This window comes from Colobus angolensis, unplaced genomic scaffold, assembly GCF_000951035.1.
Source record: "Colobus angolensis palliatus isolate OR3802 unplaced genomic scaffold, Cang.pa_1.0 Scaffold266, whole genome shotgun sequence".
Classification (NCBI taxonomy): domain Eukaryota; kingdom Metazoa; phylum Chordata; class Mammalia; order Primates; family Cercopithecidae; genus Colobus; species Colobus angolensis.
This window is the reverse complement of record NW_012115888.1, coordinates 3,010,490-3,027,477: the sequence shown is the minus strand read 5'-3', so window position 1 is coordinate 3,027,477 and position 16,988 is coordinate 3,010,490. Positions and strand designations below refer to the sequence as shown.

The 16,988-nt window shown below is 42.1% G+C and overlaps 1 protein-coding gene across 1 annotated transcript in view; it reads right to left on the bottom strand.

The window, feature by feature from the left end:
* Nucleotides 1-16,988, bottom strand: part of MYO10 (myosin X) — a 213,558-nt gene that overhangs the window by 96,562 nt on the left and 100,008 nt on the right. Inside the window, exons 9-15 of the mRNA XM_011947462.1 lie at nucleotides 7,049-7,178; nucleotides 4,440-4,558; nucleotides 2,534-2,680; nucleotides 1,945-2,045; nucleotides 1,766-1,832; nucleotides 971-1,063; nucleotides 474-542 (exon numbers count right to left, since the gene is read on the bottom strand). Coding sequence (XP_011802852.1) covers nucleotides 474-542; nucleotides 971-1,063; nucleotides 1,766-1,832; nucleotides 1,945-2,045; nucleotides 2,534-2,680; nucleotides 4,440-4,558; nucleotides 7,049-7,178 — 726 coding nt within the window. The remainder of the gene's footprint in view (nucleotides 1-473; nucleotides 543-970; nucleotides 1,064-1,765; nucleotides 1,833-1,944; nucleotides 2,046-2,533; nucleotides 2,681-4,439; nucleotides 4,559-7,048; nucleotides 7,179-16,988) is intronic.

The following is a 16,988-nucleotide window of genomic DNA, read 5'->3' as shown; positions in this document are numbered from 1 at the left end:
AAAAAAAAAAAAAAAAAGAATAGTTTCAGGTCATATGCAACCTCCCTGAAAGATCCAAAAAATAAATCATTTCAATAAATGTATTTATTTAGTTTTTAAGAGACAGGGTCTTGCTCTATTTCCCAGGCTGAAGTGCAGTGACGTGATCATAGCTCATGCAGCCTCAAATTCCTATGCCCAAGCAATCCTCCCACCTCGGCCTCCAGAACAGCTAGGACAACAGATGTGTCACCATGCCAGGCTAACTTTTTATAAAATATCTTGTAGATATTTTTTATATCTACGGTGCCCAGACTGGTCTCAAACTCCAGTCCTAAAGTGACCCTCCTGACTCAGCCTCCCAAAGTACTGGGACTATAGGCTCATGTGAACTGCCATACCAAGCCCAATAAATTCACGATTGGTTCTGAAACTACTGTTTTCTCTGAATATCAAACAGGCAAATATCAATAGGTATCTTAATAAAAAGTTACCTCTCCAGCATAGTGCTTCACTCCAAAATTGTTAACTGCAACTCTGGGCTTCACATAAAAGTGGTTATTCTAAAAAAATAATAAATAAAAAATAAAAACACAAGGCCTTATTTCACTCACTGATTTCCCTTGACTTCCAGAGAACACTAAATACAACAGACAGTGAAAATCTTTCCAAATTTGGCACGGATCTGCGTTTCAGGACACGGTGTATGGTGCACTTTATAAAAACCATGTTAACTCTCGACTGTGTCATTGTAATAGATTAACAATTTTATGTTCTCTCAATAAGCTTGGGCATTCTGACAAGTAGCCCCAAATCTAACCCTTTTGCTTATTTCAATTTATTTCTAGTAACAGGAGAACACCTTTGGTTTGAGAATAAAAGTTCAATGTGGGAGGCACAGTTGGGCCAGTGGACTGACATGTCTGGTTTGTGACCCCAACCCACAGATGTGCTACTTCAATGTGATTAAGAATTGCAGGTTTCTACATACAGCATGCTGACTGTGTAGCTTCTCCAGTAAGGTGCTGTCTGTGGCTTGAGGAAAATGGCTTTCTTCATTGATAAGGGCTAGGAGGCCAAGTTTCTAGAAGAAAGAAGAAAAAGAAGAAATGAGTTAAAAGTTGAATGTGGGCCAGGCGCGGTGGCTCAAGCCTGTAATCCCAGCACTTTGGGAGGCCGAGGTGGGCGGATCACGAGATCAGGAGATCGAGACCATCCTGGCTAACATGGTGAAACCCTGTCTCTGCTAAAAAATACAAAAGACTAGCTGGGCGAGGTGGCGAGTGCCTGTAGTCCCAGCTACTCGGGAGGCTGAGGCAGGAGAATGGTGTGAACCCGGGAGGCGGAGCTTGCAGTGAGCTGAGATCTGGCCACTGCACTCCAGTCCGGGCGACAGAGCGAGACTCCGTCTCAAAAAAAGAAAAAAAAAAATTGAACCCATTGCAATTCTGTGGATAAAACTTCTACTTCTGTGGATAAAACTTTTACAACTGGCAAATCTATATCGGTACTGGCAAGGTTTTGCTTCTGCCTTAAATTCTAAGGGAAGCCAATTCACACACTGCTGATTCTAAAATACTGAGTTCCATGAGACAATAGGTTTGAAGCAGCCAAGTATTTAAATTCAACCTTGCACATTTACATTGATGTTTCCAAACAGTCCATTGTGTTCTAAACATTCACATCTCTGATGTGCGTGTTCGTGCACGTTATTTTGTTCCCATAAATATGAATCAGCCCAGCTGGACCCCTTTGGGAGTCTAACCATTCTTCAAAAATACATTACCTTCTCAATCAAGTCCAGGCATTCTCCGTTGTCTATCCAGTCAATATCTTCCCACACTAACCCTTCCCTGTGGAAAGATTTTACATAGCCAAGTTAAATGAAAACTTAGTTTCAAAACTATCTAATCTAGTTGTTGCTTTAAAAAAAAAAAATTGAAATGGAATTCTATGAGTGCTTACCGGCTATATTCTAGTTGTTCTAAAGAAAAAATATGCTTGTTGAAGTATTCCTGAAGTTTCTCATTTGCATAGTTTATATTGAACTGTTCAAAGTGATTAACCTGAAGGGGGAAAGCATTTAGTAAGTATCTTTAGCGCACTCACGATGACATGGAAAGGTGAAGAAAAGACAAAACAAAGATCTGCAGAGAAAAATATCAGTGCTTGTTGCCCGGCACCGTGGCTCACGTCTATAATCCTAGCATTTTGGGAAGCTGAGGTGGGCAGATTACCTGAGGTCGGCAGTCAGAGACCAGCCTTACCAATATGGTGCAACCCCATCTCTACTGAAAATACAAAAAAATTAGCGGCCCGTGGTGACAGGCACCTGTAATCTCAGCTACTTGGGAGGCTGAGGTGGGAGAATCACTTGAACCAGGAGGTAGAAGCTGCAGTGAGCTGAGATCACACCACTGCACCCCAGCCTGGGAGACACAGTGAGACTCCTTTGGGAAAAAAAAAAAAAGAGAGTTTGCTTACAGAGATTTGCTCAACAGCAGCTAATCATGAACAGAAGAGAAGTCATGTGCTGCACTGTTAGTAAGTCTACCTCAAAGTTTTCAAATCCAAAGATGTCGAGGATGCCAATAGACTTGAAGTCCTCTTTGCCTTTGATCCTGCTGTTGATCTTTTTGATCACCCACTCAAAGCAGCACGCATACAGAGCCATGGCCAGGGAGTCCCTGCTGTCTACTGCCTGTGGGGAGAGGAAGCGGCACACACTCAGCTGACCCTGGCACCCAGATAGGCAAGGCCATCTCCGCCCCACTCGAGAGACACACACAAGACTAGCATAGCATCTGGCCCTCCAGTGTGAAGTCAATCGATACCATCTAGGAAAGGACAGATATCTAAAGAAACGATAAACTGGAGCTCACATATTTCCTTTCTGTTAAGATTAAATACTAGGATTCCAAACTCAACTTGCTATGTTGAATTACACAAAAGAATCTAAACCATATATATGGGTACAAATGTTAGCAGGTTTAAAACAATAATTAAGATGTGAGCTCTTTTTAAAAATGTTCTGATTTTCTATTATACTTTGTATTTACAAAGTTTTTCTTCATAATATGGTCAGCATTTTTATTTATCCAATTAAAAACATATTAGGCCAGGCGCGGTGACTCAAGCCTGTAATCCCAGCACTTTGGGAGGCCGAGACGGGCAGATCACGAGGTCGGGAGATCGAGACCATCCTGGCTAACACGGTGAAACCCCGTCTCTACTAAAAAATACAAAAAATTAGCCGGGCGAGGTGGCGGGCGCCTGTGGTCCCAGCTACTCGGGAGGCTGAGGCAGGAGAATGGCGCGAACCCGGGAGGCAGAGCTTGCAGTGAGCTGAGATCCGGCCACTGCACTCCAGCCTGGGCCACAGAGCGAGACTCCGTCTCAAAATAAATAAATAAATAAATAAATAAATAAATAAATAAAAACATATTAGAAGAGTGTGATGGTTAATACTGAGTGTCAACTTGATTGCAGGATACAAAGTATTAATCCTGGGTGTGTCTGTGTGGGTGACATCTGAGTCAGTGGGTTAAGGGAAGCCACATCCACCCTTAATCTGGTAGGCAAAATCTAATCAGCTTCCAGTGAAAATAAAGCAGGCAGAAAAACGTGAAAAGGCGAGACTGGCCCAACCTCCCAGCCTACATCTTTCTCCCATGCTGGATGCTTCCTGCCCTAGAACATCGGACTCCAAGTTCTGCAGTTTTGGGACTCAGACTGGCTCTCCTTGCTCCTCTGCTTGCAGATGGCCTATTGTGGGACCTACTGATCGTGTAAGTTAATAGTTAATAACCTCCGCTTTCTATCTATCTATCTATCTATCTATCTATCTATCTATCTATCTATCTATCTATCATATTAATTCTGTCCCTCTAAGAGAACCCTAATACAAAGAGCTAGCACATATACATTTGCTCAAGGCAGTAGCAGAGGCAAAAATAAATAAAACATATTATTATATTGTCTTCATTATAATACATTATTGTTACTGTTGTAGGTAATGTTTATTTAGTGTTTACTCCATACCAGACATTAAATGCTCAGCATATATTTGTTGTTTTTATTCTTACAAAAATCCTATGAATTATGTATAATTATCCTTGTCTTATAGCGGAGGAAAATGAGGCATAATGACTAAATTTCCCAAGAGCAGACAGTAGTAAGTGGGTCAAGTTCAAAGTCAGGCAATCTGCATTCGACCCATCCTGTTAAACAACGATCAGATGTTGTTTTACACAATTAGACAGAAATTCAATAGCTTTGTCTATTCCCAATCCTTGGGTATCTTCTTTATTTTGATCACGAACCAAAGTCATCTGAACAGTTACTAATACATGACAGTTACAATATAACTGTTATTATAGTTACATATTTGAATCAAATCTATGGATCTGAAAACCCAGGAGTGTGTAGTAAGGCAGGATCGGATGGCAAAGCATGTGTACCTGTTGAACACTGAGAGGCGTGAGAATCTCTTCTCCCCTGAGGAACATTGATCTCTGGGTCAGAGCATCTGTGAGCTGTGTTGGGTCCAGCCCAAGTAACTCTGCAGATCTGCCCAAAGCTGCAAACAGAGAATAAGACAAACGTGAATGAACCCATCGCCCCTGAGAAGCTAACCAGGCTTAGCGATACCTTAACGCAGAGAACACTCCTGAATCCCTCAGGCAGAGTTTAGAGACTGCATGTTATTGCTAAATTATTCACTCCCTTAGTGAATCCTAGGTTAGCAGCACAGAGCCTTGTGCTTGGACAAGTGTGGTCTGGGAATCCCATGGGTGTCCCCAAGATCCTGTCAGAGGTTTGCAACTACTTCCTTTTTTTTTTTTGAGATGGAGTGAGTCTCACTCTATAGCCCAGGCTGGAGTACAGTGGCATGACCTCGGCTCACTGCAACTTCTGCATCCTGGGTTCAAATGATTCTCCTGTCTCAGCCTCCTGAGTATTTTCAGTAGAGACACGGATGGTTTCACCATGTTGGCTAGACTGGTCTTGAACTCCTGACCTCAAGTGATCCGCCTGCCTTGGCCTCCATGCCCGGCCTACTACTTTCATTAATAACAGTAAGATGTTACTGGCTCTTTTCACTCTAATTCTTTCCCCAGTATACAGAAGAATATTCCAAAGGCTACACAACATGAGGTATCTCAACCAATTAGATGCAGATATGACAACCGCTCTTTTTTTTTTTGAGATAGAGTCTTGCTTTCTCTCCCAGGCTGGAGTACAGTGGCATGATCTCGGCTCACTGCAACCTCCGCCTCCTGGGTTCAAGCAATTCTCTTGCCTCAGCCTCCCGAGTAGCAAGGATTACAGGTGCCCACCACCATGCCTGGCTAACTTTTGTATTTTTAGTAGAGATGGGTTTCACCCTGTCGGCCTGGCTGGTCTCAAACTTCTGACCTCAGATGATCCACCTACCTCAGCCTCCCAAAGTTTTGGGATTACAGGCGTGAGCCACTGTGCCCAGCCCCCAACTGTATTTCAATATGTCAGACATTAAAGAAATTTGCAAAAAGATAAGATAATGTGACTATCCTTACTGTTTTCTGATTTGGAAAAGAGTCTTTTAAATAAAAATAGAACATTTAGTATGCAATGGGTTTATTATTGTTCTTTTTAATTGAATAAAGAATATTTTTTAAATATCTCATTTTAACTTTTAATTAGAAGTTTTAACTTTTTTTTGAGACGGAGTCTCACTTTGTCACCCAGGCTATAGTGTACTGGTACAAAGTGTGGTCTTTGCTCACTGCAACCTCCACCTCCTGGGTTCAAGAGATTCTCATGCCTCAGTCTCCCCAAGTAGCTGGGATTACAGGCACACACCACCACGCCTGGCTAATTTTTGTATTTTTAGTAGAGACGGGGTTTCACCATGTTGGCCAGGTTGGTCTCGAACTCCTGACCTCAAGTGATCCACCTGCCTCATCCTCCCAAATTGCTAGGATTATAGGCATGAGCCACTGTGCCCAGCCAAAAAGTTTTAACTTTTAATGTGGTCAACATCAACAGATACAACCCACATAAACAAAAGCTCTCTGGGGTTCTATGATTTTTGAGAATATTAAGAGGTACTGGGTGGAACCAGACACTTGAGAATTACTGGCCTACAGTACTGGTCTCCTCTAGAACCACTCTGAACTTGAACTCATCTAATTTCCAGCTTCCATGACCTCATCTATTGCTTCCATCAGAAAAGTTTTAACAAGTAATACATAAATCACTCAAGCAAAATGACAACTGACATAGCTATATGTTAACTCATTTTATCTTGACAGCAAATCTCTGAGACACTGTACAGGTGAGAAGTCACGAGTGTTCAGGGGATAAATAACACAGGAAACAGCATGAAGCAGGGAAGGTCTATGAACCCAGCATCCTGGCTTGCAAAACAAAGGGTCTTAACCATTCTACCACACTGGCACTCAACCAGACGATGCCACCTGACTCTCAACACTTTCCTATGTTGATTTCTGGTTGCTCATATTTCCACATATTTGACTCATTTTCCTTCTTTTTAAACAGAGAACATGGCCGCTATCCCAATTGACTAGTAACTTTTCATACAGTCTGAGCCTTTCTTAACCGACACTTCATATCTGATACAGCTAATGTTCTGTAGCTCTCTATTCAAGGAGTCAGAACATTTTCTTTTTTTTTTTTTTGAGACAAGATCTCACTCTGTCGCCCAGACTGGAGTGCAGAGGCATCATCTCAGCTCATTACAGCTTCAACCTGCAGAGTCTCAGGTGATCCTCCCACCTCAGCCTCCCAAGCAGCTGGGACTACAGGGGTACACCATCATGCCTGGCTAATTTTTGTATTTTTGGTAGAGATGGGGTTTAGCCACATTGCCTCAGACTGGTCTCAGTTTCCTGAGCTCAAGCAATCTGCCTGCCTCCACCTCGCAAAGTGCTGGGGTTACAGGCAAGAGCCACTGCAGCTAGCCAGAATTTTCTCTCTAAAAGGCTAGACAGTCAATAATTTAGGTTTAAGTTTCCTATGGGGAACAAAGGGAGAGAGGAGGGCAGGCAGGCAGGCATAATCTTACCTGTTTTGAAGGAAACCTGTGCCCCACCAGCAGTGATAAATTCTATGTTCCCAAGATGTAGTATACCAGCAAGCAGCCTCGACACTTCCCGAACTTCCTCCTTGCTGAACTGCATCACATCCATTGCCGTCTAGAAGAAAATAAATGTATTTAGTTTTATGTTGTTTTTCCCACTGAAGAAAATGTAGAATACCCCTGATAACATAAAATTACTACGTGTTATTGAAAAGGCAAGGAAAAAAAAATAGATGCATAACCACTCACTTGTTTTTTCGTTTTGAGACAGAGTCTTGCTCTGTCACCCAGGCTGGAGTGCAGGGGCACAATCTCGGCTCACTGCAACCTCCACCTTCCAGGTTCGAGCGATTCTCGTGCCTCAGCCTCCAGAGTAGCTGGGATTACAGGTGTGTGCCACCATGCCTAGCTAGTTTTTTATTTTGCATTTTTAGTAGAGACTGGGTTTCACCACGTTGGTCAGGCTGGTCTCGAACTCCTGATCTCAAGTGATCCACCCACCTTCGCCTCCCAAAGTTCTGGGATTACAGGCGGGAGCCACCGCACCCAGCCCATAATAACTCACTTTTAAAACGATGAGGACTTTACATAGTACACATAAAAGGAGGAAGATAAAGAACTATAGCACGTTCAGAGATAATCAATGAAATAAACATAGTGTCTGCCTTACATACAAGTCTTCTATATACGCTACAAAAGAATTACTTCAGGCAGTCACAGTCATGACAACAATAAAGAAATAGTTTTCTGCATAGCTATCAGAGTGGATGAAAATTTTGTTATTTTCTTTAGATGTAAAAATGTGGAGAGGGAGTACTTGGAGAGGGGGTGTTTTTCTGTTTTGTTTTGTTTTTGGTAGAGATGGGGGTCTCACTATGTTGGCCAGGTTGGTCTCGAACTCCTGGCCTCAAGCAATCCTCCCACCTTGGCCTTCCAAAGTGCTGGGTTTACAGGCGTGAGCCACCAAGCCAAGCCAAGAATTTTAAAAAATTAGCCAGGTGTGTTGGTGCATATCTGCAGTCCCAGCTCCTGGCTTGGCTAAGGCAGGAGTATTGCATGAACCCAGGAGGTCAAGGTTACAGTGAGCTACGACCGCATGTGTACTCCAGCCTGGGAGCCTGGGTGACAGAGTTAAGACCTGCCTCTTAAAAAAAAAAATTAAATAAATGCTGATGGAAACTCTAAACAGATGTGGACCTGTCTTCCTAAGGCACTCATCACATCTCTATTTTTCGTTTCTCCAAAGGATTTTTTATGGTCTTATCTTGGCCTGAGGATACTAAGTGGAAGTTAACATAATGCTGCTCGAGGAAAAATAAAAATAAACAGGCACTTACAGGAATCTGTTACAACAAGTATCTAAACAACTGAAGCCACGGGTTTTCTGAATCATATCTAAGATTTGCTAATTTTCTATTGTGACCGAGGAGCTGTATTCTTGTGACCAAAAAAAGCTATTAAAAAGGAAAAGAAAACCAGACACACATACACACCAACCGGGGGGCAGACTTGTTGGCAATACCGATGAAAATGACCTACGAAAAGAACTTGGACCCACACAAGGACCATAGGAGAGTGGTAAGAAGGAAACCACGCACCGCTCAGAAGCAATAGAAATTGCAAAAGGAAACAACTGGAGATTTAACACTGCAAGAAGTTCAATTTCTTTTCCTTTTCTTTTTTTTTTTTGAGATAGAGTTTCGCTGTTTCGCCCAGCCTGGAGTGCAGTGGCACGATCTCAGCTCACCGCACCCTATGCCTCCCAGGTTCAAGCGATTCTCCTGCTTTAGCCTCCTGAGTAGCTGGGATTACAGGCATGCGCCACCACGTCTGGCTAAGTTTTGTATTTTTAGTAGATACGAGGTTTCTCCATGTTGGTCAGGCTGATCTCAAACTCCCAACCTCAAGTGATCTGCCCACCTTGGCTTCCCAAAGTGCTGGGATTATAGGCGTGAACCAACACGCAAGGCCAAGATTAATTTCTTTATAAAGAAAATGCAATAATGCCAGAAAAAAAAAAAAAAGACCAACAATGGAGAGGGAAAGAATTAAAAGATCCACTGACATATACATGAGCGACAAAAATAGGGAGAAATGCAAATCCAGGTACTGTTTTCCTTCCTAGAAATCGAACAGGTACAAATTAAGGTAAATATGAGATCAGTTTTGTCAAATTAGCAAAAAATTTCCGAATGATAAAGATTAGTAGAAAAGAGACATTTATACAATGGTTGTTAGTACTATAAATTAGTATAATCTTTTTGGAAAACAACATGATTATCTGACAGAATTGTCCTAACTATATAATATGTATATAATACTAGAATTTTCATAGCTGAGAGAAAAACCAACAACAAAGGTTCAGAGGAGAAAAATAACTTTCTCAGGGTCGCACAACCTAAATTCAAAGTCCGGCCCAACTGACCCAAATCTAGGAACTTACTATAATTATTTATTACTATTTTGATAGAGGGTCTCACCCCATCACCTGCACTGGTGGACAGTGGTGTGATCAAGGCTCACTGCAGCCTTGACTTCCTGGGCTCAGGTGATTCTCCCACCTCAGCCTCCTGAGTAGCTGGGACAACAGGTGCACACCAACACACCTGGCAAAATTTTTGTATTTTTAGGAGAGATGAGGTTTCACCATGTTGCCCAAGCCAGTCTCAAACTCCTGCGCTCAAGCAATCTGCCCACCTAGGTCTCCCAAAGTGCTGGGATTACAGGCATGAGCCACTGTGCCCGGCCAGGAACTTATTATTATTATCATCATCATTATTATTATTGACCCAACTCTGTTACTTTATAAAGACATAAAAAAGAAATCTATATAATTTCCAATAATTTCAATGCTGGAAATTTGCTTCAAGGAAAATTTCAAGAGCAGAAAAAAAACCTTTAGAAAATATTCACTACAGTGTTACCTTAATAACACTTTCACAGAAAAATAATTCTAATTATTCTACAATTAGACAAGTCAAATACAGTAAGTTATATGAATACTGCATACTTTTTTTTTTTTTGAGATGGAGTTTCACTCTTGTTGCCCAGGCTGGAGTGCAATAGTGCGATCTCGGCTCACCGCAATCTCCGCCTTCTGGGTTCAAGTGATTCTCCTGCCTCAGCCTCCCGAGTAGCTGGGATTATAGGCATGAACCACCACACCTGGCTAATTTCGTATATTTAGTAGAGACAGGGTTTCTCCATGTTGGTCAGGCTGGTCTTGAACTCCTGACCTCAGGTGATCTGCCCGCCTTGGCCTCCCAAAGTGCTGGGATTACAGGTGTGAGCCAACGTGCCCAGCCTACTGTATACTTTTTAAAGAAAATTATGTACATTATATAGAGAAACAGTTATATTTATGGTAGCTTTTTGTAAAAAAGCAAAAAAGCTATTTTGTACCCATATTATTTTTAAAACTCAGGCTGGGAAGAAAATTTACAAATCTGAAACTAGTTCCAATAGTTACTGTTAAGGTTTAACTGTGAGTTAACAGTGTTGGTAAGCTCATGAACATTCTATTCTATCGTGTCTTTTAATGTTGCTGGCAATAAATATGTTTACAACAAAAACTGAGACAATCAATGGGTGAATGGTTAAACAAACTGCTGTCTATTCAATGGAGTACCAAAAAAAGCAGTGAACAGTGATACGTGCCACATGGATGGCTGGAGGAAGCTGGATATAGGAGACTACACAGTGTGTATTTTCATTACATGGAACTCTAGAGAAGATAACTGTACACTAGAGGGACTGAATTAGATCAGTAGTTTCCTAGGGCCAGGTGTGGGGGGCTGGGATTGCCTGGGAAGGGGCACAGAGAAACTTTTGAGGCAGAGGATTCTCTTTTATCTTGATCATTGTGGATAAATGGGTGTGTAAATTCAAAATTCACTGGAATGTATACTTTAAATGGATGCATTTAATTGTGTGTTCATTATATCTCAATAAAGTTGATTATAAAAATTAAAATACCATAAATTACTTAAAGGTGGGAAGGCTATCATTTCATGCGTGCAAACAGAAAGAAAAATAAGAACTATTTGCCAAGTGCTTATCAATTTAAAAAAGCCTATGAGAAAATAATCATTCAAATTTAGGGATATTTATCAGTGACTTCTTCTAAAAGGTAAAAGCAAAGAAATGCGGTTAAGATACACAAAATAATTTGCTATTCTCAAGACTTTTTTTTTAGACTGTGTTAAAGACCGTATCAGATATCAGCAAAATAATTAAAATGCACCTACATTGTGCAAAAGCTAAATTTTTCCCTTTCTATGATTAAAGTTTTCTTCATATATGATAAGATATACTCTAACATACAATCACTTTCTAGCCTGGCAACACAGCAAGAACCCCATTTCTAAAAGAAATTAAAAATTAGTGTGCTGGCATACACCTGTACTCCCAGCTACTTCGGAGGCTGAGGCAGGAGGATCACTTGATCCCAGGAGTTCAAGGGTGCAGTAAATCATTATCACACTACTGTGCTCCAGCCTGAGCAACAGAGTGAGACCGTCTCAAAAAAAAAAAAAAAAAGGTGAAATAAGTAGAAAAATTTTAACTGCCAAATAAAAAATATTGATACATACCCCATAAATAAAAATTCTTGGTTAAGTTCTAAAAATAAATACAAAGGTTGTATAAGAAGATATTTAAGCAAATGAACAAAATAAATGTGCTTACTATATCAATAAATTTGTGGACTTCTTTGCTTCCAGTCTAACTCTTAAGTGATTGGGTAAGTAGCAGAGTCGTGATAAGTGGCAACTGCATTAATCATAACATGGAATAATTTAACGTCTAAAACCAGTTCTCACCAATGCAGACATGTATGCTAAAACTCCAGCAAGAGTCTCTATTGCTTCTTACTCTCCTGTTTACAATCTTTGTTAATAAGCAATCTCCACCTCTTGTCAAAGGCCGCTTTATGGCTTATTATAATTAGTATTTCAACACTAGGTCTCAAGACTGAAAAAACCATGGGAAATTCTCGGTATGATTCAGCACATAAAAAATAGATGCTTGTGAATGTGAGTGTGTATTGGGGGGTGGCCAATACGTGGTAGAATCCCAATCATCACGCACAAAAGGAGCTCAACTTGTCACACTGGAAACAAAGGGAGGAATGTCACCATTGGAGAAGGCTAAGGTACCTCCGAAGAATCCCAGAAGTCAGCAAATGGTATGTCTGAAAGGGTGACAGGGGAGGCTATTTTGGGCACAGTAAATTACAAGTAAGTAACTCAATAATAATTTTTTTTTTCCCCCCAAGACAGAGTTTTGCTCTTGTTGCCCAGGCTAGAGTGCAATGGCACGATCTCGGCTCACCACAACTTCTGCCTCCCGGGTTCAAGTGATTCTCCTGCCTCAGCCTCCCGAGTAGCTGGGATTACAGGCATGCGCCACCACACCCAGCTAATTTTGTATTTTAAGTAGAGACAGGGTTTATCCATGTTGGTCAGGCTGGTCTTGAACTCCTGACCTCAGGTGATCCGCCTGCCTCAGCCTCCCAAAGTGCTGGGATTACAGGCGTGAGCCACCGAGCCTGGCCGGGTAACTCAATAATAATATATTACATAATGTTATGTTTTATTAAGTAATATGTTATTTTAAAAATACATTATAATATAAAATTGGCTGACCACCCAAGTTTTCCAATACTGAAAGAGACTGACATTTCCAAGTTTTGCAACATTAAAGTACAAAGTCAGTCCTTTAAATTTTGATAAAATCTGATGCATGATGAATGAATTCACGCATGCATACACAAGGTCACACACCATTCAAACCTCAAGGATATACCCAGGAAGGTCCATGCAGTCAGGAAACCCCAGCCCTGAGTGCCAGGCACGCTGTAAACATTCAAAGAATAAACAGATGATCACTCAGCAAAGACTCCTGCTACTTTGTACACATTTCATCAGCCACCATCCTGGTGGGCCAAATGCAAGCAATAAAATAAACTAGTTGTTACCACTGGCTTGAAATAGCTTTTCATCCTGACCTAACACTTTAAGATGCAATTTGAAGGGCTGTGTAAGAAATGCCTATGAAATTTAGCATAGGTTCATTGCCTCTGCTCCAGGAAAAACCAAGTCTCTCCTAAAACTGTTCAGAATACCTCATTGGTACTTTTCTGTATTAATGTTTATTGTGACCAATGATAAATTTTAAAATTACATTAAGGCAAATTCTCAATGAAATAAGCAAAATTCTTAAAAGGTCCTACTGCCAGAATACACTAACATTAAAGTTGATATAAAGAATCATGTTTTTTGTTTTTGAGACAGGGTCTTACTCTGTCATCCAGGCTGGAGTCCAATGGCATGACCATGGCTCACTACAGCCTCGAACTCCCTGGGCTCAGATAATCCTCGCACCTCCAAGGTAGCTAGGACTACAGGTACGCCACAATGCCTGGCTAATTTTGTTTGTTTATTTTTTCGAGATGGAGACTGGCTGTGTCACCCAGGCTGGGGTGCAGTGGCACAATCTCAGCTTACTGCAACCTCTACCTCCTGGGTTCAAGCAATTCTCCTGTCTCAGACTCCCGAGTAGCTGGGACTACAGGCATGCACCACCATGCCAAACTAATTTTTGTAGTTTTAGTAGAGACGGGGTTTCACTATGTTGGCCAGGCTGGTCTTGAACTCCAGACCTCATGATCCATCTGTCTCAGCTTCCCAAAGTGCTGGAATTATAGGCATGACCCAATTCTTTTCTTATTTTTTATTTTTGAGATGGGGTCTGGCCCTGTCACCCAGGCTGGAGCGCAGTGATGTAATCTTGGCTCCCTGTAACCTCCATCTCCCTGTAACCTCCATCTCCCAGACTCAAGCCATCCTCCCACCTCAGCCTCCCAAGTAGCTGGGATTACATGAGTGTGCCACTACACCCAGCTAATTTTTGTATTTTTTTGTAGAGACGGGTTTTTGCCATGTTGCCTAGGCTGGTCCTGAACTCCTCTGCTCAAGTGATCCGCCTACCTCAGCCTCCCAAAGTGCTGAGATTACAGGTGTGAGCCACCGCACCCCACCTATCCCCCAGTTCTTGATTCTCATAGGTTTGGGAGGAGAAAATTACATTGTATAGAAAAGAATGTATTTTCCTCCTTCTTTCCCAAAAGTTATACTTTTTTTTTTCTTTTTCTTTTTTGCTGCACTGCTTAGAATTTCCAGTACAAGGTTAAAGAGTAACGGGTTAAATTTTGCTATTATTATAGCAAAAATTTCATGTTTGTGATGTTAATAAACATCAGCTAAGTTTTCATTGATATACCTGCTAGACTAACACTAAAAAGTAATTGCAAATTAGACATTTAAGGATCTATAAATATCTGTTCTAAGTAGAATGTACTAACGAGAATACATTTGTCAGGTATGCTCATTATGTCAATTTCATGTATAAGTTTCTCTTCCTTTCTAGATGACTGACACATCCTTTTGTCATAAAATCAAATTTCAAATGCCAAAACCTATTACTTCCATTTAGCAATAAAAGCGAGCAATCACTGAGGGGAAGCCAACTTCCAGAAGTTTACTTGTAGCTGACAAAAAGAACAGACAGTTCTGAAGTGGAAAACGATGTCCCGAGAGAACACAGATACCACCAGAGTATCTGATTTCTCAGGGCCTTCCCAGGACAAGGGAGCTGCCACTGCCAAGTGCTCCCTAGGGGTCAGCAAGCGAGCTCGCAGGTGACGGGACCTGCAGTGACACTGCCATGTGGATAATCAGGCGTCTTGTCTGACTTCTTTTATCACAAATTATTGTTCTTTACTTCAAGAAAGAAACAAGAAATAAACAAAATAGGAAAATAACCCGGAGACAAGTCTTTTTTTTTTTTTTGGTCCTGCTCCTCAAAAACGAGAATGAGAATTTATTTTAATATATCATCTTTTCAGCAGATAGTAATAAATGAACCGTGGTGGAAGGTCTGAGTAGTGAGAGGTCTAAAGGGCCAATATAAAATTGGAAAAGATAGGCCGGGCGCGGTGGCTCAAGCCTGTAATCCCAGCACTTTGGGAGGCCGAGACGGGTGGATCGCGAGGTCAGGAGATCGAGACCATCCTGGCTAACATGGTGAAACCCCGTCTCTACTAAAAAATACAAAAAAAACTAGCCGGGCGAGTTGGCGGGCGCCTGTAGTCCCAGCTACTCGGGAGGCTGAGGCAGGAGAATGGCGTAAACCCGGGAGGCGGAGCTTGCAGTGAGCTGAGATCCGGCCACTGCACTCCAGCCTGGGCGACAGAGCGAGACTCTGTCTCAAAAAAAAAAAAAAATTGGAAAAGATAATTAAAAGACTTAGAAAAACACTTCATAAAACCCAGTGTGCGAGGCCAAATCCCACAACTCTGCAGGCAGATACCAAAAGGTGCTGTCTGCAAGAGGCTTTTTGTTGACAGGTTAGAAGACAGAAGAGATGGAGTGAGAAACCGCTCTGCATTAAAAATGGCAGGTTGTGACATCTTTAAAAGGGAGGCAGAGTGGAAAACAATCATGTATTATAGCCTAGTCTGTTTGGAATTTCATTTTCAACTTAAGGAGACATATGTTAGCCATAGAGAAATGATGCATGATTTATATCCATTTGTTAAAAATACTTTTGATTTCATTCCACAGGCAGTTCTAACAAATAATCTACGAGAATGAAAGGAAATACAGAATGAAGAGCTGTTAGTCTTCCAGCAGCAGCCTAGGAGGTGGAATCTGAGGTGCACTGAAACCAGGTATTACCCGCCTCGCGGTTTAGAGGGTGGGATCCAGAGTCAGACTGTGTATGGATACGGGCTGCACCAGGTACTGGGTAAGGTCAGGATGGTCACTAACTTCTCTGAGTCTTAGAATGCAGACAACCATACTTCCTACCCTCAGAGGATTGTTGAGAGTGATTGGAAAGTAAACTCCACACGAAGTTCAGAACAGTAAGTGCCCACCAAATGTCAGCTGCATTTGTGATGACTAGAATGATAACGATAATGACTCGACCCTAGGTGCATTACATCTAACTATTCTGTTTTTTTTTTTTTTTTTGAGACGGAGTCTTGCACTGTCACCGGGCTGGAGTGCAATGGTGCAATCTCGGCTCACTGCAACCTCCGCCTCCCAGGTTTAAGCAATTCTCCTGCCTCAGGCTCCCAAGTAGCTGGGACTGCAGTAGCCCACCACCACACCTGGCTAATTTTTTTGTATTTTTTGTAAAGACGGGGTTTCACTATGTTTGCCAGGCTGGTCTCGAACTCCTGACCTCGTGATCCACCTGCCTAGCCTCCCAAAGTGCTGGGATTACACGCATGAGCCACCATGCCCGGCTGCATCTAACTGTTCTAATAAGGGCTCTGGGAAAGAACTTAAGATCACAGTGATGAAATCTCCTGGCCCCACTCGACTGGGTGGGGCTGTTCGTAATGTTCGATGACTGGGCTATCTTAAATGCAGATACCTTGTAACAAAGCCCTTCCAAGACACCGTGGCATGCCACAACGCAGAGACAGGATGACTAATGCTCATGCAACCAGAAATGGCTATCACAGACCACAAGGACCGGATGATACCTTAACAGTGAGACAGCCAAATGCTTAGGCAAATAAAATGGGGTCCCCGGGGAATCTCCAATCGTTCCAAGAATGTCTACATTAGATGCTTTTGGGTCGATGAGGGAACCTGCCCAGGGCTTGTCTGGGCATCCCACAGTGGACTTGGAGCCTGACATGCACACTGGGGGGAAGTGGGCGGGGCCACGGGGAATTCTTCCACGGGGAAGAGAAGCCTGCTCTCTTCCGCTCCTCTAGTGACCTGGGAATCAATATGTGAGGCGGGGGCCCGTTAGCAGGAACCCCTCTCACTTTGCTGAGGGTTTTTTCCTTTCTTTCGTTTTTTGTTTTTTTGAGAGGGAGTCTCGCTATCTCCCAGGCTGGAGTGCA